General features: G+C 37.4%; 3 protein-coding genes and 1 long non-coding RNA gene across 4 annotated transcripts; 2 read left to right on the top strand and 2 right to left on the bottom strand.

Annotated features, from left to right (window-relative positions):
• The first annotated feature begins 1,759 nt into the window (after positions 1 to 1,759).
• On the top strand, positions 1,760 to 5,084 carry LOC120212858 (uncharacterized protein At1g01500-like). Its single transcript, XM_039211043.1, has 3 exons — positions 1,760 to 1,854; positions 2,384 to 3,186; positions 4,780 to 5,084. The coding sequence occupies exons 2-3, from the start codon at positions 2,482 to 2,484 to the stop codon at positions 5,011 to 5,013; spliced, it is 939 nt and encodes a 312-aa protein (XP_039066974.1). The 5' UTR covers positions 1,760 to 1,854; positions 2,384 to 2,481; the 3' UTR covers positions 5,014 to 5,084.
• On the bottom strand, positions 3,250 to 21,567 carry LOC120212860. The gene is made up of 5 exons (XR_005524744.1): positions 21,557 to 21,567; positions 13,410 to 13,414; positions 5,477 to 5,481; positions 3,652 to 3,662; positions 3,250 to 3,366 (listed from the first exon to the last, which is right to left on the bottom strand). It is a non-coding gene; the product is annotated as an uncharacterized LOC120212860 (long non-coding RNA).
• On the top strand, positions 10,371 to 12,960 carry LOC120212857 (uncharacterized membrane protein At1g75140-like). Its single transcript, XM_039211042.1, has one exon. It carries the CDS (start codon positions 10,648 to 10,650, stop codon positions 12,802 to 12,804), a length of 2,157 nt encoding a protein of 718 aa, XP_039066973.1. The 5' UTR covers positions 10,371 to 10,647; the 3' UTR covers positions 12,805 to 12,960.
• A 1,428-nt stretch (positions 21,568 to 22,995) lies between the features above and the next one.
• On the bottom strand, positions 22,996 to 24,895 carry LOC120212856 (protein BRASSINAZOLE-RESISTANT 1-like). The gene is made up of 2 exons (XM_039211041.1): positions 24,523 to 24,895; positions 22,996 to 24,051 (listed from the first exon to the last, which is right to left on the bottom strand). Exons 1-2 carry the CDS (start codon positions 24,766 to 24,768, stop codon positions 23,356 to 23,358), a joined length of 942 nt encoding a protein of 313 aa, XP_039066972.1. The 5' UTR covers positions 24,769 to 24,895; the 3' UTR covers positions 22,996 to 23,355.
• Positions 24,896 to 25,934: the final 1,039 nt, after the last annotated feature.

The following is a 25,934-nucleotide window of genomic DNA, read 5'->3' as shown; positions in this document are numbered from 1 at the left end:
AAAAATCTCACCTTGCTAATCGGATAAGGTCATCGATATCATACGCGTATTAGTAGCGCAGGTCAGACTGCAGCACATCACTCTCGGTATATCCAACGACTAGTATAATGGGTAAACTACGTATTTAATACATAAACTATCGGTATTGATTTGTTTAAGTATTTAAACTCTCAATTTTTTCAAAATTATGTTTAACTTTTAATTTTCATTTTATTTTAATTCTTTATCATTAAAAATTAACGCGTTAAGTATCTAAACTATCACTTTGTTCGTTTTAGTGTCTAAACTTTTAATTTTTTCAAAACTTAACGTTAAATTTTGAACAAAAAATTAAATGAAATAAAAACAAAAGTTTTAACGGTGAGGTATTAAAAAGAAACAAAAACATAAATTTTAACAGTAGGTACTAAAATGAAACGAAAACTAAACTTATGAGTTATTTATAAAAAAAAATAAAAAAAATTAGATATTAAAATAGATTAAAACTAATAATTTTAATATTAAACACATAATTTATCATAATATAATTAAAAAGAAGAAGAATAGGAATAAAATGATCATAAAAATGTCCCGTCACTTTTTCCTTCTCAATTTTATGATTTTTGGGATTATCTTTTTTGTTACAACAATCGCTATTTAATATATTAATCAATTAGTTTAGATCTGATATTATAGAGATAAAAGTAAACATTCTAACCTAATTTATTTCGTTTGTAATCGTCATAACTCAAATATATGATCCTGTTTAAAGAATTTAACGTCTCGTCCTATTAGATCATCAAATTTTCAATTTGTTCACTAAATTTTATGATTCAATTTTTAATTTTAAACCCCACCGACCTTAATATGGAAATGGGAAAACAGAGAACATTGGTTGCAGTAAGTTTTACGAGGAGTATCAGGTGAGGAGAAACGGGAGGTTAAAGTGGAGAGGCAAAACCGGAACAGAGGCGAACAGTGGGCACCATCTTGGACTTGGAGTAACCATCGAGTCTTCAAAAGAAAATACAACAAAAGAAGCTCAAGAGCTCGAGGAAATCGAAAGCATGAGCAAGACCAAGCTGCATTTGTGATTGACTACAAACAAAACTACAATTATAAGAGCTGGTACAAGGGTCTGACCATTCCCTTGTAAACCCACTCCCCCTTGAAAACATAAGCGACACGAGTAAGCAAATGTAGACACCGAGTTGCAGCAAAGGAATTATCAATGGTGCTTCGATTAACTCCCAGATCAAAACAACTTGACCCTTGGGTCTTGGTATCATCTTGCGAAATTTAAAACGCCTCCAGAATCAATGACTTTGAGGCTTTCCCTCTTAAAAAAATTATCAAAAACAACATTTTTTACTTTAAAACATGGGAGAAACTTTTGATTTTGTAAAAGAAAACTAATCAAGAATAAAATTTAAATTTGTCATTGCTCCCTCCTTGGATCTCTCATACATGTGCAGGCCAATGTAGTTTACCTTTTCTTAATACACAAAACGAAACAAAAGTGGAGGCAATGCACGAGAGAGATTCATGAGATGAAAAACAAGGAATGAAGAACAATAAGAGAGAGGGAGTACTTTTAAAATGAGATTGGGTCTCATTTGGATTTTTAATTTCACCGTATTTTTCTTATTAAATATTAAAAATTAAAAGTACAATGAGTGAAATAAGAATATAAGAAACTTTAGCTACTAAATTTATATTTTACTCTTTTTATTCTTCAAACTTCCTTCTCTATTTTCTTTTCTCTTGGAAGAATAGTATCCCTTCAATTGGATCCTCTTGTTTTGCTTTCATTCCGAATAAGAGAAACCTGATTCCTGGTTTGCTTATCTGTAGGATCCCCTGGGGAAGCTGCTGGTGGGTATTTTTTTTTTCAACTTCCAAATGATGAATATCGTTTGCAAGTTGATCTTTGTTTTGAATTTCCACTTGATTGTCTTATTTCGTTTGTTGTTTTATGGAAATTTCAGATAAGTAAATAGAAAATCATTTCCTTTTTTCGGTTTTTATCACTTTCAGGCTATTCAACAATTAATCGTGTATTTTTCAAAAGAAAAACTATCAGACTTTTCCATGATCTCTGTTAGGGTATTATTATATAGTAAATTTGGAAATTTAGCTTCTTCCTCTGGCGTGGAGATATACAGTTTTGACTGCATTTTTTTTTTGTTATGGTTTCTCCTCCATATTTCAAAGGTCCTATGTTCCTGATGTATATGTGGTTTTTGTATTTATTTAGATTGTTACTTGGAAATCTCTTATATCAAGCTCTCTCTTGGATTTTTCTGATATGTTCTTTGTTCCTTGTGACTATCGAACCTATGCTTATTCGAACGCTTACTCTTTGTGATTATCTGACTGGCATTACTTTCCTATTGATATGAAGTTTTTTACAGGCAATTCAATAGCAATTTCTTTGGTTCATCGGCTGCTGTGATTCTAATTGGTGTTAGAAGGATTCAGCGAGGATTAAGCTCCTCAATCATGGAGGGTCTTTGTGAAACACCAGAAAATGGTAAAGTAGCAGGTGGCGACCTTCAGCTTATCCGGTACTCGCCGCTCCAACCCTGTGGCGGATTATCATCACTTTGGTTTGATTTGAGAGTGTTCTATGTTAGAGTCAGCAAATTTCAAGTTGATGATTCGACTCCGGAGTTTCTAACCCTCAGTCATATCCCCTTAAAGCCTGACACCCTTTTGGAAGTTAATGGCATTAGAAACAGTATATACTCTGAAGAGGTATCTATACTCCTTAGAAGGGACCGGGTAGATAAAAGATCAGAAGAAGTCACCTTTGTGAGTACAGATAATGTTAAGTTGACAGGAAGTGTGAAATTCGAGGTGTTCGATAAAAAGGACCTCGTTCTCTCTGGTGTTCTGGAAATGTCTGGTAATAGTGGCTTCATTGGGGAACCGAAAAATAATGTGAAACAATGGAGTATGAATTGTGAATCAGGGATCACATCTGGCACTGGTTTCCTGAAGGGAAAGCTCAATTCTTGTCCCCAATTATCGTCACCTACCATTGAGGTTTATGTTGCTGGTTGCTTCTCTGGAAAACCAATCATCTTAACTAAAACATTGCAACTTAATTACAGGAAGAAGCATAATCACAAGGGAACATTAGATGTAATCCCTGAATATGAGAGCACTGAATGCCAGAAAGATATGTCACCTGGATATATGCAGGTAATGTACCGTATAATTCACTATTGAAATTCTTTTTCGCTTCTCTTCTGTTCACTTTGTGGACTGAGTTTGATATATGCTACTTTTGAGCCATGCTTTGATGCTGAATTCTTAATTTTACCAATTTAGTAGTCCATGTTGTTTATTTAAGGGTGACCATTCATAAGCTTTGGCTAAGTGCTGTGATTTCAAATTCGGTGAAGTTTTTATTTCATGCTAGTTTCCTTCCTCCGTTTTAAGGCCGCAATCGTGCTTCCTGTCTTGAAACATGGTCCATGATAGAGTTGGTAGAGCGCAAAGATCTTAACCTTGAGGTCGTAGGATCGAGTCCCACGGAGGGCATTTCATAATTCGGATGTCTCCCACGAAAGTTGCTCTCAACCTGGCGTTGGAGGCAGCCTACTATCCTACCTCCCCTTATCCCATTACATATGAGAATAAGGTTCAGCTAATTTTTTAGGAAACTGATCTTTATCCTATATATGTCATCAGGGTATGGGCGATGTGCACTTTTAAAGTGATGGGATATACCCCTTTCCTTTTCTCTTGTGTATTTAACAATAAAGTTGGTCTGCCTGATCCCGAGGACTCTAGGCCCACTAGAGCCATACCGGTTTGCTGTCATGTAGAGGCCACCTCTCCTGGCTGTTTCTTGCCGTTCTATTGTTGTGGTACCCCCATCCTCTGCTGTTAACGCAAATGCTGTGTTTATAGATTTCATTGCAATTAAGTATTTGATTAATAGCAGCTTTGCAAGCCGATGAGGGTCGATTAGGTTTACTTGTTCTTGCTTATTAGCTAAACTTTTTTCTTTGAAACATCGCCTTAAATCGGAGTTACTTTGCATACCTGTACCCAGACCTGCTTCAGGAAGGTCTCCTTGATCTTTAAGGTTCGTACTTTGCACATAACTTGGTATTACAATTTACATGGATGGGTATAGAACTTTTGCTACCAAGAAACTGCTTAAACCATTGAAACATACAACTATGTTTTCCCAAACATTCTGTATTCGACGACCGATGTTATAAATCTCAACTATTGCCTGCTGTTTTAACCCACCACCGATATTGAAGGTAGATATCTTTCTCTTTGAAGGCAACTCGTGTCATGGGGAAATAAATTTGTGTTGCTCTCTTTGGAAGCATTTCTTGTAAGCTTTCGGTAATTGTATTGGTTCTTTTCCTATTTGGGATCCCTGGGATTAGTTATTGTTATTTTTAGATGCGACTTGTTGGTAGAATCCCGGACTCTTAGTTCCAGTGATATAAGGTTCAGTCTTCGACGAACTGAAATATTAAAGAGAGAATAAATATTCTCACACTGCCATCATTGGCGATCTGCATCATCAGTTCAGGCTTTCTTTTCTTCCTCAACTTCAAGAATCTGCTGCTTCTTACCAAGGACCGCAAAGCATTGCTTTTTACCCGAGTGTAGTATCAGGGTAGAGAGAGAAGAGAGGGCCTTAAAACTAACGTTCCTGTTATTTTTTTAGCTTTTTTTAATTTTATTTTCCAGTGTTTTTTTCTTTGATACAATACAGCACATACAGCTCATTCATCTCTAACAAGTCACATTACTTTACATCCACAGTTATCAGAATACAGAAACTACAAACAAGTGAACGATGAAGACTACAACAATATCTTCTGGAGGAGAACAGAGTACATGGATAACGAAGATGGTGAGCTCTCGTGGTTCAACGCAGGTGTAAGGGTTGGCGTAGGGATTAGTCTTGGCGTTTGTCTTGGGGTTGGTATAGGAGTTGGCTTGTTGGTTCGCACTTACCAAGCAACCACTCGAAGCTTCAAAAGGCGGCTTATCTAAATCCTTGCATCTAAATTTCGTATCACGGTCCACTCGATTGTGGATTGAGATCCAAAGTCATATACTGCCGTCTCGCCTACAAGGATATGCCATTCAATACAGGTTTTGACTGAGTAGTATCCCTCAGTAGTATGACTTGTATCTCCCTGTAAATATCTCTGTTTTTGAGAAAACTAGTATGCGTGTTCCGTTTTCATAGTCCGAGTTACTGTAATCAATCTACAGTCCTTGCTTTGACATGCAACACTTCATTGTAATCAATCTACAGTCCTTGCTTTGACATGCAACACTTCATATTATTTTAAGAGAAAATAACTTCAGTGACCAAAAATACCTTATAATATACGATTTTAACTAACTTTTTTTGGATTTGCCAAAATGACCAACAAAATCGCAATGCGATCGTTAATTCGCAACGCGATCTCAGGTATCGCAAATCAGTTTCCAGATTCGCAACGCGAACTTCGACTATCACATTGCGATTTACATATTCGCATTGCGATAGTCCAAGTTCGTTGCGATAGTCTCCAAGTGCGTTGCGATAGTCTCCAAGTGCGTTGCGATAGTCTCCAAGTTCGTTGCGATAGTCTCCAAGTTCGTTGCGATAGTCTCCAAATTCGTTGCAATAGTCTCCAAGTGCGTTGCGATAGTCTTCAAATTCATTGCGATAGTCTCCAAATTTGTTGCGATAGTCTCCAAATTCGTTGCGATAGTCCAAAATCGCAACGACTGGTGGTATTGCATTTGTTTCTTAAGAATTTTCTCTAAAAAGATAGTATTCACGCGGACGTGTCGAAGACACGTATTACCACGACTATTACCACGACCACGATCACGAGACGGCGGCGGCGGTGCGCGAGAGTCCCCCTTGTTCTCTATCACTTAATAAGGAAGTGGGAAAGGCAAACCTTAAATACTATTCCCAATAGTGTTTCCAATACTATGTGGGATTGAAAATTCACTAGCACTTTAAACTATGAAGAAACGGAAGAAATATTTTGTTTATATTTACAATAAGCCTCTCGTAATCCAAGAACATGCTTTACCAACTTAACAAAACAATTCATCACGATATTGTCTACTCTGCTCGGTATTTCGAGCAAGTAGTAAATGTTGATTATAATTGAACTTAAAGTGTATCCGGAAATACTATTGGGAACAAGTGTTGGTAATGCTCAATCCCACATAGTATTGGAAATATTATTGGGAATGGTATTTAAGGCTTGGCTTTCCCACTTCCTTGTTGAGTGATAGAGAACAAGGGAGACTCTCGCGCGCCGCCGCCGCCGTCGTCCGTCTCGTCTCGTCTCGACTCGTGGTCGTGGTCGTGGTCGTGGTCGTGGTCGTGGTCGTGGTCGTGGTCATACGTGTCTTCGACACGTCCGCGCGAATATTATCTTTTTAGAGAAAATTCTTAAGAAACAAATGTAATAACGAACTTGAATACTATCGCCACGCGAATATGTAAATCGCAATGCGATAGTCGAAGTTCGCGTTGAAAAGTGTTCAAGTCTAGTGAAATTTACGTATAAAGAGAGATATTCTTGCAATTATCTCTAAATATATATGGTATTTTTATATTATTTCTCGGGTGGGGTTGAGTCGGGGTTTTTACCCTAAATCCGACCCGACCGGAACCCGATTTTTTTTCAAAAATCTAACCCGATTGAGTCGGTCTCGTGCCCATCCCTATCTAGAGCACATGACCTAATAAAATATAAGAAAATGAAGATGAATAACTTTACCGATCAACGAAGTATATTTCTTCATAATTTTTCTTATTTAATTTATCACAATTAAATATGTCTAAATTTATATCTTTCTATATATCTTTAGTCAATTAAATTAAGATTTTATCAATCAAAATAGTACATCTCTTATATTTTGTATTACAATAAATTTTACCAAAGTAAATAAAATGTATATTACAAAATTAAAAAAAATATTTAACTAAAATATAAAATCATGTTTAAATGTTATATAGAGTTAAAAAAATACTTAATATATATAGAGATAATAGTTAAAATATATTAAAAAGTAATTATAAAACTAAAAAAAATCTGGATCCAACTCAACATTTATCTATCCGAGTTACCTGGTCGGGAAATGTTAAATCATTTCTACCACGCAATGCAAATGTGGAAATACTTGCACCGTCAACTTGCTATAATTTTCGTGGCCTGATTTTGAAAATTTTCCTCTTTTTAAACATAGAGTATTTTAGCTTTAAAAAAGTTGAATAATTATGTTTTAGTCCCTACCGTTTTAATGTGTTTCTACACTTAAGTCACTGATTTAATTTCAATTTCACATGTTAGTTTTTTATTTATTTCAATTTAGTCATCACCTTGAAGATTATATATTTATTTTAAAATAAGTTCCCAAGTTTCAAGTTTATTTTGTTTTAGTACTTAACTTATTATTTATTAGGAAGTGTGATATTTATGTTTTAGTTCCTCTAATTTCCGTTAATATGTAATTTAATCATTATTTTAGCTTGAAAAATATGGATTATTGTCTGTTAGCTTCCTTATTTCTTTATTTATACTGATTTGATCCCTATTTTATTTGTTCATTATATGGTAGTCCTTATACTTTTATACTAGTATACGTGTAATTATTATTTGATACTTTGTCTCATTTTTTGTGTTTTTATATATAAATATTATGACATATGTTTTCATAATTATCTATCTATTCGATATTCTTATACCTTTGTATAGTTACATAGTATTAAACCTCTGATTTCTTTATTTATTTTCGTAAATTTATTTTATAAAATCTTTGCTTGTTAATTTTTTATATTATTACTTGTTATGAGTTTTCTTACACTTACGTTCAAGAACATTTATTCGTAGAATGGACGTGAAAAGTACAACTTGCTAGAAGTAGTACGATTCAATACGACATTCGAACGAAAAGTGAACTTGAAATAAATCAAGTTCATTTTTGTATGCAATTTTGTGAAATGAAATAAATTAATCAATTTTAATATAAAAGATCATATTTTAAATTTTTTACTCGAATTTGCAATTTCCACTATAACGACAACGTATAAGCGATTAGGTATCGATTTTGGGCGTTGTGAGGTGCTAATCATTCCTCACGTGTAACCGACTCTCGTGATCTTAAAAATGAATTTCTGGTAATAAGTAGGCCCAACTTTTGTTTGTAAAATATTTTTTCTTAAAATTATTTTGAAAAAAAAACTTTTAGGTATTTGACCTACCCAACCTAAAGGTCGATGGTGACTTCCACCATCATTTCATAAAATTCGATACTAAATTTTCTATTTGTTAAAATAATGATGTCGACAGCTTGACGACTCTGTTGGGAAAATTTAGAGAGTCAGCCTGTTAATCGCTTATGCGTTGTCATAGTGATGGAATTGTGCATTCGAGTCTAAAATTATTTTATGATCATTTTCATTTTCATTGAACATTTATTAATTTATTATTCATTTTTTATGTAAATAATTGTATTGATGTTTGACTCCATGGTTGTAGTTTCATTGAATTTTTCATATCGAAAGTGCTTCTATCTTCGTTTAGTTTTTGTCGAAGGTTTGTGAGTTCATCTTCACACACATCACATGTACTGGCATGACATAAGCTCTATACCCGAGTTTCTTCCCAATTTAGTAGGGGTGAATGATATGCTTTCGTGGTGAACTTATTCTCCGTATGAGCTATAGCATTTTACCTGTGGGATAGTCGTCTTATATATATGAGGAAATTTATTTCCTCATATAGGTATAGGAAAGTGAATCCCTCGAATCGAACTCAATCTGTTTGAAGCCTGTAATGGATGAGAATCGATGGTTTGATAGCTCAATGGGGCACCAACATCAAAGACAATTCGAGTTCATTCTGTAGAGTCGAAACAATTCATATGGTGAACCGTAAACTAATCATCCTAAGTAGGTACCAAACTAGATATTTACAAAGGGAGAACGACTCTAAACCTTCATTTTTACTTTAAATTCAAAGAATAAATTTATTTTCAAATAAAAACATACGGATTAAATATCATGCGGTTAGAATTGATTTATTGAAATAAAATCACGTAGGAGTTACGACTTTGAAGCCATGTTATGATCTCGGGAAGAATGCGTGAGATTTTGCGATTTCGAGGAGAGTGTATGACGACGTTTTCAAGGGAACGTATCAGACTTTTTTGAATGGCACAAGAGTTTAGATAATGATATAAAAGATGAACTTAACCCCTGTTTTTGAAGCAGTACAGTTAGGGATGGAAATCTAATCCGAATTTGATAGGTTTTGACTCGATTCGATCTGATCGGTTTAAATTTTTTTAAAAAAAAATTAGGTTCGAGTCGGGTCGAGTTTTTTTATGTGGTGTTTGGGTCGGGCCGGGTTCGAGTTTAGGGTGAAAAAATTCGACTCGACCCGGGAAATATATAATTTTATCCTATATATTTAGGAATAATTATAATAATACCTCTCTATATATTATTTTTTTCAATTTAGTCATTATTTTTATTGAATAAAAATATATATTTTTTATTTCGGGTCGGGTCGGATTTTTTAAACTATCTATCGGGTCGGGTGAAAAACTAATTTTGTCGGGTCAGGTCGGGTCACGGGTGAAGGTCCCCTTCTTCTCGAGTCAGGTCGGATGGACCAAAAACCCTACCCAACCCGATCCATGCCCATCCCTAAGTACAGCGATGGTTAATTGGGAGGCTACACTTGCCGATGCAATCTTTATCTGAATCAAGTGAAAAGCTTCCTTTCTTGCTCTATGGAGTTTCTAGGTGCTTACAGGGTCACAGTGTCGGTAGGAGTGGATTTTATTGTAGAGAGGATGTTTTCCTTTGATGGGAGACAATTTTAACTAAGCTTGCTTTCTTTGATTAGAATGCCACCTAAAGAACGGAGCTTACTATTGGTAACGACCCAAAACAAGACAAAGTTCTTGGTTTGGAATCAACTCGTAGTCTTGTTGCCTTGTCCGATAGCCTTGGTCATGCAATGTTAGGAAACAGATTTGATACCTTGGTTTGGATGTGAAGAGAAGGAAACAGAGGAGCAATTGCTCTTAGACACCGAGTTTTATAAACATGGCATGTTGAGTTATATATATTACTACCATTTGATCTTGGTTAGATTGATGGATTAGAAGCAAGAAGAAACAGTAACCAACCGCTTCTTTCTGTACGGGCCCAAACCCAAGGTTAAAAATGAAATCCAGCCTAAAACGATATACTCGTAATTAGGATAGGGTCAGAGTCAAACTTGGGTTTTCTTAAAACCAATGTGTCGTGCTACAGTTTGGGTTTAAGTTTTATTACAAGTGAGATAACATGACTGAATCACAGTGTCTTTAGATATAAAATTTCCTTCTTTTTTGTGTGTGCGCTTGGAAATCGGATTTTCTTGCCCTAACTTGTACTAGGAGCGCACAAATCCAAGTAAAAAACGTTACAACTATTTGTGCGTCTGCTCACCATCTCTCCAACCTCCCGACGTCAGATTCATCGAATCTATCGTAGATTCCACCCTAAATTCTCCGAACCCACATTAAAACAACGATTTCTAATTCAGACAGGGTTTGACTTTGTAATGGCAGAACATTGAATCATCCGAGTCTTGAAGCTTTTCCCCCTCAAAAATGACAAATCCCATCAAAGTCAGGTTTTTTCTCTTCTTTCTTCTTTTCATTTTCACTTCGCCACCGCTTTCGATAGTTTTTGTAGACTCCAGCTCCGTCTCAATCCAAAACGAGGACGGGCACGATCAGATTCATCTCCACGAACCTGATCCTAAGAGTCCGCATGATTTCGTTCCTCAACAAGTTTTGTTGCATAAACTCGAAGAACTAGTTAGAAATCTTGGTGAAATAGTTTCTAGATTAGAATCAAAATTATCAGAGTCTTCAAAAGTTGATCACAGGCGTAGTGTTAAAGCAAACGTTCAAGAAGCTGAAGTTAGAGACGGGGAAAGAGGGAGGGCTGTCTCGGTTACCAAATACAGTCCCTTTTGGTCCGAGAGGTTCCAGTTCATGTCAGCTGTGAAATTAGATTCTGATGCAACATGTATAAACGTTTTGCCCTTTCGTGATTACGAGGGACTTAGCAAGTATGTTGCTGTTGGAGATGAAAAAGGAAGGGTTTATGTGTTTTTAAGGAATGGGGATGTTACTGCTGAGTTTCGCACCGAAAGCCAGTCGCCAATTATGGCAATGGTTTCATACATGTCTGTTTTTAAGAATGAGAGTGTTGTCGTTACCGGACATCATAACGGCATGGTCTTGGTAAATAGAGTTTACGAAGGATCAAATGGAGAAGAGTTGGGTTCACCTGTAATGGAGACTGTTGGTAAATTTGTTGCTTCCAAAGGCGGGGAAGATGGGTTGCCGATAACTACATTGGAAGTTCATCATGTTGGGAGAATGAGATATATTTTGTCTACAGATCTTAGTGGAAAGATCAGGGTTTTTAGAGAAGACGGAACACTTCATGGTTCTGCCATGCCAACAAGTAAACCGCTCGTGTTCTTGAAGAAAAGGTCTTTGTTCTTGACGGAGACTGGTGCTGGTTCATTGGATTTGCGAAGCATGAAAATTAAGGAATCAGAATGCGAAGGGTTGAATCATTCTCTTGCTCGGAATTATGTCTTTGATGCAGCTGAGCGATCTAAAGCTTATGGTTTTACGTCTGATGGTGATTTGATTCATGTTTTGCTGTTGAGCGATAGTATGAACTTCAAGTGCAGGGTTAGGTCCAAGAAAAAGTTGGAAATGAATGAGCCTCTTGCTTTCCTGGCTATTAAAGGATATTTACTTATCGTTGATCCCGAAAAGGTTTTTGTGTATAATGTGTCTACACCGCATTATGTTAGGGCTGGTGCGCCGCGGTTTCTTTTCTCTGCCATCTTGAATGAGATCAGGTCATCGTTTTTAACTTACCAGGCGGTGGATACAGATAAAGAGATAAGACACACGATGCCCTTAATAGCGAGTGATCGTGAAAATCTCATTGTTCTTGGCCTCGGAGGTGATTACATAGGAATGTATCGCTCTAACCTTCCTGTTATGAAAGGCGAATCTAATACGATGCTGTGGATCAGCCCCGTGTTACTTTTCATACTTTTCCTATTTGGGGCATGGCAGTTCTTTGCGAAGAAAAAGGAAGCGCTCACATCATGGGGACCAGATGACCCTTTTAGCTCTACATCAGCTACAGATGGGGCTCCACTAGGATCCAACACCGGAGATAGGTCTTTTATAGATTCTTCTTCAAGAGGTTCTGATATGTCGGACATGAGAAGCAGTGGTCTTCGAAGTCGAAGGTATGCATCCCCTTCTCAATATCAAGGTGGAGCAACTAGTTCTTTAAGGCCGAGTTCTGTGGATCCAAGCTCTCGACCTGCTTCCATTGAACCCAGTTATAGAGTGGATCCAAGCTCTCGACCTGCTTCCATTGAACCCAGTTATAGAGTGGATCCAAGCTCTAGACCTGCTTCCATCGAACCCAATTATAGAGCGGATCCAACCTCTAGGCCTGCATCCATCGAACCCAGTTTTAGAGCGGATCCAAGCTCTAGAGTTGCTTCCATCGAACCCAATTATAGAGCAGATCCAAGCTCTAGAGCTGCTTCCATCGAATCCAATTATAGAGCGGATCCAAGCTCTAGAGCTGCTTCTATCGAACCCAGTTATAGAGCTGCTCAAGAGCTGAAGTATAGGGGATCAGCCCTGGAACCTGGCTTTCCTAAACGAAGAGAAAGTTTGTTTGTGAACAGCCACATTGTGGATGACAACAGTTGACTGTTAAAACCAGTTTCCATTAACTTCTGTTTCAAGGGGGATGCTTTTAAATTGTTCTTTGGCCTTCCATAAGATATTATGAAGCCATTTGAGCATGCCATGTTGTATTTTTAATTTGCATAAACAGAGAATAAATGCAAAAGCTTTTATCATTAATCTTTGTTCAAATATGGTTTGAAAAATATCTGTTCTTGGTGCTGCTCCCCAGCTGCTTATTTTCATACTCCAAGTCAATTTGTTAATGTGGTAGCATTCTTTCAGCAAACGTGTTGCTTTTGTTGGCTCGAGAGAACTGTACTTTGAATAAGAGTCTCCAGCCATTTAAGAAACTTATTTCATGTTTTAATTATCCATTTATTACTGAAATGCCTAATGAGATGGTCAAAGTTTGCTTCCAGCAAGAGAACACAAATGACAGAAAGGGTCAGTCAAAACTTAACGGCTCGTGTTCAAACTTTGAGAATTCAAGTGTCTAGAGAATCTTTTGTTCAAAACAAATATATAAATTTATGTACAAAATTTAAATTATAAATCTCAATAGCTTCAGTATATCCAAAAGATTATATGAAAGTAATAATTAGAATCATTATGAACTGGTAGTAGACGTAAACTTGAAAAATACAATGGTTAAGTTACTGTGATAAGTTGAATAAGATGCTTCTGTTAAAAGTCAAATAATTTAGGCACCAAATGGTGCTTTGTCAAAGTCAAAAATTAGACACCTAATTTTTGTTGAAATTGGGTAATGGGATAATTAATTTTAGTCATTGTAATTTAGGGTATTTATAAGATTAGTCCTTAAGTTTCAACTATAAATACCCTAGCTCATATAGTTTCAAAATCATCCCAAAGCATTATAGCTTTATTCCAATACTAGAGAGATTTTAGAGAGTTTCTTGAGAGTTGTTTTCTCCTTTTTATCTAGAGAATTATCTCCTTGGTAGATCGAGAGATGTTGTAATTCATATTTTCTCATAGTGAAATTATTCTATCGTTGCCCGTGGTTTTTACCCTAATTTTTTAGGGGTTTTCCACGTAAATTTTGTGTCTCTTTTATCTTCATTTTTATTTTCTCAAATTATCAGTTGCGATTTTGTTCTATCCAATAGCCGTCTTCCGCAATAATTGGTATCCGAGCTAGATTAGAGTGTGTAATATCTGCTTATTGTCTTTGTGGTTGCCACCAAAAGGTCGATCCTCCAACATAAGAAAGTAAGAAGTTATTACCCATTCTTTGAAGGTTCCAGAGAACTATTCACGATAGTGAAATAGTGGGAGCTATCCGTAAACGAAGCAATGACAACGGAATTTGATATTGAAAAGTTCAATGGGAGAAATTTCTCATTGTGGAAATTGAAGATGAAGGCCATCCTGAGGAAAGACGGTTGTCTAGCAGCTATCAGTGAAAGGCCAGTAGATTTCACAGACGACAACAAATGGATCGAAATGGACGGAAATGCTATGGCAAACTTTCATCTAGCATTAGCAGATGAAGTATTGTCAAGTATCGAGGAGAAGAAGACAGCTAAGGAGATATATGATCATCTCACCAAACTGTACGAGGCCACATCGTTGCACAATAAAATTTTCCTTAAGAGAAAATTGTACACTCTCCGTATGCCAGAATCTACTTCAGTGACGGAGCACTTAAATACACTGAACACTTTATTTTCTCAGCTTACATCCTTAAGCTGTAAAATGGGAGAACGAGAACATGCTGAACTTCTACTTCAAAGTCTATCGGATTCATATGATCAACTCATCATCAACTTGACAAACAGTAATGTCACCAGTCTAGTTTTCGATGACGTTGCAGCTGCTGTTCTACAAGAAGAAAATCAGTGCAAAAACAAGGAAGACAAACAAGTAAATATGCAACAAGCAGAAGCGTTAACAACGATGACAACGATGAGAGGGAGATCAACAGAACGTGGCCAAAGCAGCAGTCACAAACATGGTAGATCGAAGTCGAGAAGCAAGAAGAATTTAAAGTGTTACAACTGTGGAAAAAAGGGTCACTTGAAGAAGGATTGTTAGAGTCTAAACAAAAACTCCAATCCACAAGGCAATACCGCAAACACTTTAGATGATGGAGATGCTCTATGCTGTTAAGCGTCAACCACCGTGGAAGGAAGAAAACGATTTGCAGATATATGACTCATTTATTCGGGAGCAACATATCACATGACCTCAAGAAGATAATGGTTCCATAATTATGAACCTGTCTCATGAGGATCTGTGTATAGTTGCAATGATCATGCCTTAGAGATCGTTGGTGTGGGAACCATCAAATTGAAGATGTATGATGGAACAATTAAAGTTGTTCGAGATGTGCGGCACGTGAAATGTCTGAAGAAAAATTTATTATCCTACGGATTGTTGGATAATAATGCTAGCAAGATTGAAACACGGAAAGGAATCATGAAGGTGTTCCGTGGAGCGCTTGTGGTGCTGAAAGGTGAAAAGATAGCTGCAAACTTGTACATGCTGAAGGGAGAGACATTGCTAGAAGCAGAAGCCTCTGTTGCCTCATGAAGTTCAGATTCTGCAATGCTATGACATAAGAAACTTAGACACATGTCAGAACAAGGAATGAAAGTCCTTATGGAGCAAAAGCTACTTCAAGGCTTAACAAATGTATCACTTAGTTTGTGTGAGCATTGCATAACAAGTAAGCAGCACCGGTTGAAATTCAACACATCAAATTCTAGAGGCAAAAGTGTTCTAGAACTGGTTCACTCTGACGTATGGCAAGCACCAGTTACATCCCTAGGCGGAGCAAAATATTTTGTCTCATTTATTAATGACTACTCCAGGAGATGTTAGGTGTACCCTATTAAGAAGAAGTCCGATGTGTTTTCAACTTTCAAAAACTTCAAAGCGTGGGTGGAACTTGATTCTGGAAATAAAATCAAGTGTTTCAGAACAGATAATGGAGGAGAATACACAAGTGAAGAATTTGATGACTTTTGCAGGAAAGAATGCATCAAAAGACAGTTCACAGTGGTGAACACTCCTCAACAAAATGGAGTGGCAGAGCGGATGAACAAAACCTTGTTAGAAAGAACAAGAGCAATGTTGAGGGATGCATGCCTAGAAAAATCATTCTGGGCAGAAGCAGTCAATACCGCCTGTTATTTGGTGAATCGAGCTCCATCAACTGCAATAGAGCTGAAGACACCAATGGAGATATGGACTGCTAAACCAGTTGATTATTCAAACCTCCATGTATTTGGAAGTATTGTGTACGTGATGTACAACGCCCAAGAAATTTCAAAGCTGGATCCAAAATCCAGGAAATGCAAATTCTTGGGGTATGCTGATGGAGAAAAGGGGTATCGCTTGTGGGATCCTACTGCCCGCAAAGTGATCATTAGTAGGGATGTTATCTTTGTAGAAGATAAGTTACAAAGAAAAGAAGATGATGATAGCGCTGAAAAGTCAGAGACTACACATATACATGTGGAAAATGAGGTTGAACAAGGAGATTCTTCTGAAGCAGAACCAGCACATGATGAACAAGAACCAGGGAGTTCTGAAACTCCAACAACTCGTCAATCAGATCGTGTGAGAAGACGTCCCAATTGGCACTCAGATTATGTTATAGAAGGTAATATTGCATACTGCCTTTTAACAGAGGACGGTGAGCCATCAACATACCAGGAGGCAATACACAGCTCAGATGTTTCACTGTGGATGATGGCGATGCAAGAAGAAATCGAAGCCCTTCATAAAAATAATACATGGGACCTTGTGCCACTACCACAAGGAAGGAAGCCAATTGGTAACAAATGGGTCTTCAAAATCAAGCGAAATGGTGACGATCAAGTTGAGAGGTATCGTGCAAGACTGGTGGTAAAAGGATATGCTTAAAAAGAAGGTATTGATTTCAATGAAATATTTTCTCATGTGGTTCGACTAACAACAGTTCGAATAGTTTTGACAATGTGTGCTACATTGAACTTACATCTAGAGCAACTAGATGTTAAAACAGCTTTTCTTCATGGAAATCTTGAAGAAGAGATTTATATGCTCCAACCTGAAGGTTTTGAAGAAGACGAAAAGAAGAAATTGGTTTGCAGGTTGAACAAATCTCTGTACGGTCTAAAGCAGGCGCCGAGGTGTTGGTATAAGAGATTTGATTCCTTCATTATGTGCCTTGGATACAACAAACTTAATGCAGACCCTTGTGCTTATTTCAAGAGGTCTGGTGATAACGATTTTGTTATATTGATGTTGTATGTGGATGACATGTTGGTTGCAGGACCCAACAAAGATCATATTGAAGAATTGAAGGCACAACTGGTTAGGGAATTTGAAATGAAGGACTTGGGATCAGCAAACAAGATTCTAGGGATTCAAATTCAACGAGACAGAAGTAATAGGAAGATTTGGCTTTCACAAAAGAATTACTTGAAGAAAATCTTGTAACGATTTAGCATGCAAGATTGTAAGCCAATTTCTACCCCTCTTCCTATTAACTTCAAATTATCCTCCAGTATGAGTCCTAGCAGTGAAGAAGAGAGGATGGAGATGTCTCGAGTACCGTATGCATCAGCAGTGAGAAGTTTAATGTTCGCTATGATATGCACAAGACCAGATATTGCACAAGCAGTGGGAGTGGTTAGTCGATATATGGCGAATCCAGGCAAAGAGCATTGGAATACAGTAAAGAGGATCTTGAGATATATCAAAGGGACCTCAAATGTTGCATTATGTTATGGAGGATCAAACTTACTAATCAATGGGTATGTAGATTCTGACTATGCAGGGGATTTGGATAAAAGCAAATCTACTACAAGATATGTGTTCAAAGTTGCTGGTGGAACTGTAAGCTGGGTTTCAAAATTACAATCAATTGTGGCTACATCCACAACAGAGGCAGAATATGTAGCAGCTACACAAGCCAGTAAAGAAGCAATTTGGTTGAAGATGCTATTGGAGGAGCTTGGACACAATCAAGAGTATGTCTCTCTGTTTTGTGACAGTCAAAGCGCCTTGCATCTAGCTAGGAATCCAGCATTTCATTCAAGGACAAAACACATACGAGTTCTGTATCATTTCATTCGTGAAAAGGTGGAAGAAGGGACAGTAGATATGCAGAAGATCCATACCAAAGACAACATAGCAGATTTCATGACGAAGGCGATCAACGCTGATAAATTTACCTGGTGTCGATCCTCCTGTGACCTGTCAGAAACGTAACCAACATGAAGGTACAAGGTAGAAAGAATGGTGTGAAGATATGATTATTCCAATCAAATCTTCAAGTGGGAAATTGTTAAAAGTTAAATAATTTAGACACCAAATTAGGCACCAAATGGTGCTTTGTCAAAGTCAAAAATTAGACACCTAATTTTTTATTGAAATTGGGTAATGGGATAATTAATTTTAGTCATTGTAATTTAGGGTATTTATAAGATTAGTCCTTAAGTTTCAACTATAAATACCCTAGCTCATATAGCTTCAAAATCATCCCAAAGCATTCTAGCTTTATTTCAATACTAGAGAGATTTTAGAGAGTTTCTTGAGAGTTATTTTCTTCTTTTTATCTAGAGAGAATTATCATTGTTTTCTCCTTGGTAGATCAAAAGAGGTTGTAATTCCTATTTTCTCATAATGAAATTCTTCTATCGTTGCCCGTAGTTTTTATCTTAATTTTTTAAGGATTTTCCACAAGTGTCTCTTTTATCTTCATTTTTATTTTCTCAAATTATCGGTTACGATTTTATTCTAGGCCGTTTCCGCAACAGCTTCATCATTCTAAGAATATGAAAGATTTTGAATTCAATTTCTTCGTATCCAACTCTTGGAAGGGTTGAACAAAACGAAAAGCTCAGAGATCACAACTGAGTTTTCAAAGGGAATTTTGGGGCACAGTAGAACAAGCGGGGAGTCGGATGAGACTGCAAGGGGATATTCAGTTGAGTCGGGTAATATTGCTGACAAGCTCAGATGTCCGCGTTTTGATGGAGAAGATTTCCGAGGTTGGTGGTCTAAGTTGGAGCAATTCTTGGAAGCTGAAGTAGTACAAGAAACAACACGGATTCGTTTTGTGATGTTGAATCTCGTTGGGAAGGCTCTTGTTTGTCATCAGTTTGTGTTGAAACAACAGTGGCGAGGATCGTGTGAATTGGGCACAGTACGTGGAATTGATGTGGGCGAGGTTTTAGTGGAATTTTACCCAATAGTAGACAACCTGTGTCTGGTGTCTTGGCTCAAGGTTCTTCTAAACCATTAGAGATTCATAATTCGAAGGCCAAGGGTAAAATACCTTCTTCTGTGGAAATTAAGGACAAGAGAAGGAAGGGGTTGTGTTTTTTGTGTGCAGACAAGTATGATCCAGGCCGCAAATGCACTAGGTCTTAACTGTACCAATTATTGTTGGAAGGTGTAGAGGACGACCATACTCTAGAGGGAGGTGTGGAGTGGGAGGCAGGTAAGGAGCAGTTGTTTCAAGAAAGTTTAGATTCTGCGGAACCTTCTTGTATCATTCTAGGCTATGCGAGGGTTAACTAGTTACAATACCATGAAGCTCAAAGTTCAAATTGGTGGGCTGATATTGGTGGCTTTGATTGATTCAGGCAGTACTCATAATTTCATCAGTTCTATGGTGGTAAAAAATGTGGGACTCACAGTGGACAAGAGGTGTAACTTGAAAGTCAAGATTGTTGATGGAGGTGATTTAGAGACACAAGGAGTGTGCAGAGAAGTGACTTAGTCTTAGGGATTCAATGGCTAGACACCTTGGGGTCCATTAAATGGGATTTTTCTGCTCTTGCCATGCAGTTTTTGCGAGGAAGTTGATTGGTATTTTTTAGGAGAATTCACCTTGAACCTTTACAATGGGTGGAACCAAAATCTTATCATAAGATTTTAAAAGGGGCTCATGGAACTATCAATGCATCCCTTTGGTTGTCGAATGCTCAATGGGAGGTGAAGGCGACAACGGAACTTGACCCCAAAGAAGTACAAGAGGTACTCAAGAATTTATTGTATGTGCTTGATGAACCTAAGGGTTTACCTCCTAAGAGAGGACAGGAACATAAATTATTTAAAGGATGAAGGGGCAATGGTTAGAGTGAAGCTATATAGATACCCCGTTAGTCAAAAAGAAGAAATTAAAAAATTAATTAAAGAGATGTTGTAAGGTGGAATTATAAGGGACAACAACAGTTTTTTTGCTTCTCCTATGGTCATGGTTAAAAACAAAGACGAATCATGGAGAATGTGTGTGAATTATTGAGGAGCTTTTGGATGAGTTGGGGTCTGCTCGTTATTTTTCAAAGCTGGATTTAAGATCGGGATATCATCAAATTAGGATGTGGGAACCAGACATCCATAAAACATCCTTTTGAACTCATGAGGGTCACTGAATTTTTAGTGATGCCCTATGGGCTCACTAATGCCCCAGCTACATTTTAGGGGTTGATGAACAAGGTTTTTAAGAAATTATTGAGGCAGTCAGTATTAGTACTATTTGACGATATACTGATTTACTCCACTGATTTGGAATCTCACTTGGTGCACTTAAGGAAGTGTTGGACATATTGAAAGAACAAAAATTGTTTGCAACAAAAAGAAAGTACAATTTTGGAGGAACATAAGTTGGATATTTGGGATATATGATTTCAGAAGGAATATCTTTCTATGGATAGGGCCAAGGTACAGTGTATCTTGGAATGGCCAATTCCAAAATGTGTCAAGGAGTTAAGAGGGCTACTATAGGAGATTCATTAAATGGTATGGAGGGATTGCTAAACTTTTCATTGATTTGCTGAAGAAAGGGGCTTGGAAATGGTCTGATGAGGCCAATTTAGCATTTAAAAGGCTTAAGGAAGCAGTTAGCTCTACACCAGTTTTGAGTCTGCCGAATTTTGAGGCAAAATTCATAGTGGAGACAGATGCCACTTCAGTAGGAGTGGGAGTTGTGTTGATCCAGAGAGGGAAACCTTTAGCTTCTTTTAGTAAAGCTTTAGGAGTGAGGCATCAATGACTGTCCATTTACGACAAAGAAATGTTAGAAGTTTTAATGGTTGTTAAAAAATAATTGCCTTACCTAGTAGGGAGACATTTTAAAAATCAGAACTAATGATCAGAGTTTGAGATTTCTTGCTGGAAATCAAACTACTACTCCTTCACAGCAGATTTGGGTAGCTAAAATGATGGGTTATGACTATGAAGTGAGTTGCAGAGGAGTTAGCAATACAATAGCAGATGTCTTATCAAGAAATCCAGAATTTATGAGTTGTCAGAACATGTTGGTTAGTAGTGTGACTACTAAATTGTTAACAAGGGTGTTGGAATCTTGACAAAAGGATGATGAGACACATCGTTAAAGAGTTAGAGAGAGGAAATACACATCATTCCTAATATACATGGGATGTGTGACAATTAAAAAGGAAAGGAAAGTTGGTAGTGGGTAATGATATGGAGCTTAGGAAAGATTTGATGAGCTGGTTTCATGGGAGTGCTGCTAGAGGACATTCAGGGATTCACAGTACGAGTAAAAAAATATCTGGAACGTTGTATTGGAAAGGGTTAAAGAAAGATATTAAGAAAATGGTGAGAGAATGTACTGTACACCAAATCATTAAAGATGACCATCAACATCATGGGTGATTACTACAATCTCTTCCCATACCAGTCACTGTATGGTCTTCTATTTGCATTGATTTCATAGAGGGACTACCTGTGTCCAAGGCAAAGGAAATCATAATGGTGGTGGTTGACAGGTTGAGCAAGTATGAACATTTCATAGCACTCTCACATCCTTATTCGGCCATGACTGTTGCTCAACTATTTTTAGAAAATGTTTTTAAGTTGCATGGGTTACCTGAGAATATTGTTTGTGATAGGGACAAGGTATTTATGAGTACCTTTTAGAGAGAGTTGTTTAAGAAGTCGGAGACAGATGGACAAACGGAGGGAGTGAATAGGTGTTTAGAAACGTATTTAATATGTATGACGGGGGAGAAACCAAAAGACTGGTGTGACTGGTTTCATTTGGCAGAATTGTAGTACAATACTTCCTACCATTCGGCCATTAAAATGACACCTTACCAGGCTTTGTATGGTCAAGTGCCTCCTGTGCATTTGCCTTATATGGCTGGAGAACCTGTGGTAGCATCTGTGGACAGGAGTTTACAATAAAGGGAAGCGGCCATTAGGATGCTTAGATTTTACTTACAACGTGCTCAACAAAGGATGAAGAATCAGGCTGATAAAAAGAGGACTGATCGTGAATTTTAATATTGGAGATTGGGTTTATCTCAAGTTACAACCTTATAGGCAACAAACTGTACAAGTTAGGGGCCGTCAAAAATTGACTCCTAAGTGGTTCGAGCCACTTTTAATTGTTAAAAAAGTGGGAAATATGGCTTATACGCTGCAGCTACCCGATGGTTCCAAAATGCATCATGTTTTCATGTGTCTCAATTGAAAATGCACATTGGTACGGAGGTTTATCAGCAGGAGCTTCCAGTGATTGGATCTGATGGAGTTATTAGTAAAGAACCACTACGAATTCTGGAACGAAGAATGGTCAAAAGGGGTAATAGGGCTGTGACAGAAGTGCTGGTAGAATGGACTAATTCTTTTCCTGAAGATGTTACTTGGGAAGTTTTGTATCAACTGCAATAACAATTTCCGTCATTTGATCCTTGAGCTCAAGGATCTTATGTGGCAGGTAGTTTCGTTATGAACTGTTTTAGGAATTAATAAAAAGTTGTCGTTTTGATCGAGTGATTTGTTCTTAAGCTTACACGCCTGCGCTAAGATACTGTTCGTTTCCTTAAAAAAAAAATCAAAAACAAGGAGGAAAGGAAGAATTATATTTGAATTCTTTAATGTTAGTAAATTTTTGAATTTGGCAGTTAAAATGGTGATATGAAATAGTATTAAACTACCTAGCAATTGCACGAATCGAATATAAATTGAAAATTAAAATATATCATTACGAATTTATGTTATTAAATAGTATGATAATAAACGCTAAATCTGAAGATTTTAAAAGAAACAAAATTTTATTAGTCTTTAATCAGTTGATACTATTCCATTTGTTTCTTGGCTAGGTGATCGCCACGTAAAGAGAATGAAATCACAGCACTGAATGTCGAAAATTGCTTACCAGCAAAGATCAAATGATTCAATACAACCATTAGGCATTAACAACAATATCATTCTCTGCGGTTTTACCCAAGACTACAAAGGCCTAAAAGGAAAGACTAGGCAAGCAACTCTGCCACAACCAGAAATATGCCACAGTATCTACAACTAATGCTTGTAAAAACAACCCGACTCCCTGAGGATTCAACCAGGGAATACGAGTATCAACTGACTGAAATAGACCCGGAATCGAAACATTACAGACGACCACGCAACTCTTCTCCCACCTTTCTTCTATGATTTCCAGATTTCATTGAGTGGATGAAAAAAACAGAACTGAAAATGCTCTCCATTATCTGACTGAGAACTGAGAGTGAGGAAGGCAAAACGGCTTTTCCCACTGTTGTAACATACTTTCATGGCATCAGTCGTCTGCCAGCCATTTTAACACCGAGCCTTCCCGCTTCCAAGTGTGAGCTCCAGATCATCCAATCCTACTTCATGAATCCTCTCTCCTTCCCACGGCTTTACCTGTCCTCTCTCAAACTGAAACTCTGAAACTCGCCCTTTCTCCCCGATCAAATTGTTGGGCACACTTTGTGGAGCCAAAGGTTTGACAAGATTAAATGTTGGCGATGTAGGCACTTGTGATGTAGAAGGTGCAAACTTTTGAAAGCTTATCCACTGACCAGAGTCAACTGTGGACGTATCAGATTCATCGCATTCGGGTATAGTGGCAGGGGCATGAAACTGACGATGGGTTGGACTGGCTGGAGCAGATACTGCATAAAAAGGGTAGCTAAAAGAAGCCATGGACTGTTTTGCAATGGCCTCCCAGTTGGGAATTGGCTTAGGATTTCTTGAGGTTGGCGATGATAGTGGCGGTGTCACAGGGGCACTGTTTGAGATTCTGAGAGGAGGCAGAGAAGAAGGAATGGCGCTTCGAAGGAATGGAAGAAGACTGGATGGGTTATTTGCATCAGTTCTAGTGGGACTAGGGAAGGAAGAGGAGGAAGGACTGACTTGACAGGAAGGAATTGGACTTGGAAATGCAGAAGATAATGGACTTGGATTCTGGGAAGAATATGGGGTAATTTTAGCTGAACAGCCTGGTATATCAATTGGAGGTGGCTTACATCCCTGAACAACAAATCCAATTAAAACCCCCAAAAAAATTTATCAGCATAGAATGTTCCATGATCAAGGCTCAAAAACATTATACAGCAAAAAATGGCAATGAACAGCTAGTCAAGAAAAGTTGTTCAAACTTCAAAGTCCAGTTAATAAAGTTTCAGTTCCAGCACAGATCGATAGATTTTTGTCTAATTAGCAACTGCTCTTTCCATAAACGACGATCTTTTATTTCCCCCCAATATTCCAAGCAAACAAACAGAAGCAACATCAAAATGAAATAAAGCAGATCATTTTAAAAGAATATAAATTTAAACCAGAAACCACAGCCAAAGTAAAATCAAGATGGGAACAAGATCCAACTAAATTAGAGCAAAGAAAAGAGAGCAGAGAATGAAAAACAAAAAGTTGCATCTTGTTTGAACAGATCTACCATTATGTAAAAAACGAAAAGAAGTACGAGATGGGTAAATTAGACACCATTCGATAAGTGGTGCCATCTTCTTCAACGACCCAACCAGCCTCGGCACAAAGTGCTTTGAGGACCTCATTGTTATCACAGTGCTTGGGCAAATTGAAATTTCCTTGAGCTCTAAGCCCAGTATATATCTTGGCAGCAATAGCTCGTCTCCTCCTCTCCCTTCTCCTGTTGTTCTCTCTCTCCCTCCAAGATGGCTTCCTCCTCGGCAACGGCGCCGGCGTCGACGTCGCTCCATCTGACGTCATTTCTTGATTGTACCAACAACAGCGGTGAAGGAGAAGATGTGGAGGAACGGGGTGGCGTTGGAGTGCGTTGTAGAGGATTAATAATAATGTTAAGAGGGGAAAGAAAAGATGGGATGGAAAGAACCAAGGATAGGCTCACGAGGATTACGCTTTTTCTTCTCTGGAAAAATCAATTAAAAATAAATAGACAAGGAACGATGAAAACGATAAGCAAGGAGACTCACTCTCTGCTTTTTTTTTTTGTTGTTGGGGGAGATTATACAGTGCAGGCGAGTACTGGGTTTAATCAAAGGAATATATAATTAAGAGCGTCGGATCAGGATCGATGATGATGAAACGTGGGGAAGCGGGACAGAAAAGGGTGGCGCGTGAAAGTGGAAAGCAGTGTTACGAGTGATGACAAAATAATAGTAGTAGTAAAGAAGGGGAGGGGTGGGACCATGTCGTTGGAGGGAAGGGGACCCACGTGATTCGAGAGTATCAGACAGTTCATCTGATGAAGTTTCTAAATTCAGTCGACAGGTTTTGATTCGATCAGGTCGAATTTTTAAGTGTGTTATTTGGGTCGAGTTGGGTCGGGTCAAGATTTAGGGTGAAAATTATTTTACCCGAAAAAAATATAATTTTATTTTATATATTTATGAATAATTATAATAATATCCCTTTATATATAAATTTTTTCAATTAAATCATTGTTTTTATTGAATAAAAATAATATTTTTTTATTATTTCGGGTAGATCGAATTTCTAAGTTATATATCGGGTCGAGTTCAGATCAGATCGAGTCTGGGGTGGAGACTCTCTTATTCTTGGGTCAGGTGGACCAAATATCCTACCCGACCCATGTCCATCCCTATTTCTAACACCAAGGATTTAGTCCCATTTTTTCAGAAATAATAATAACGTCTAATATCTATCCATAAGTAAATAATAAAACAGGTAAGAAAGTTCGATGAGTGCTGTTGAATATAATTGACGATAATTATTATTAATTTAATTTATAAAATTTTAAAAGATTTAACGTAAAATTATAAATTAATTAAAATTTTGAACTAAAGTAAATGAAAAGACGAGGAGTAACGTTGGGAATCTGCCTTAAACCGAAGAAGATTCATGGATCCAACAACTAAGCACATTATAAAAATGAATCTGAAACCGGGGGTGGG

This window comes from Hibiscus syriacus, unplaced genomic scaffold (assembly GCF_006381635.1).
Source record: "Hibiscus syriacus cultivar Baekdansim isolate YM2019G1 unplaced genomic scaffold, ASM638163v2 tig00110017_pilon, whole genome shotgun sequence".
Taxonomy (NCBI): domain Eukaryota; kingdom Viridiplantae; phylum Streptophyta; class Magnoliopsida; order Malvales; family Malvaceae; genus Hibiscus; species Hibiscus syriacus.
This window is presented reverse-complemented; position numbering and strand designations above follow the sequence as displayed.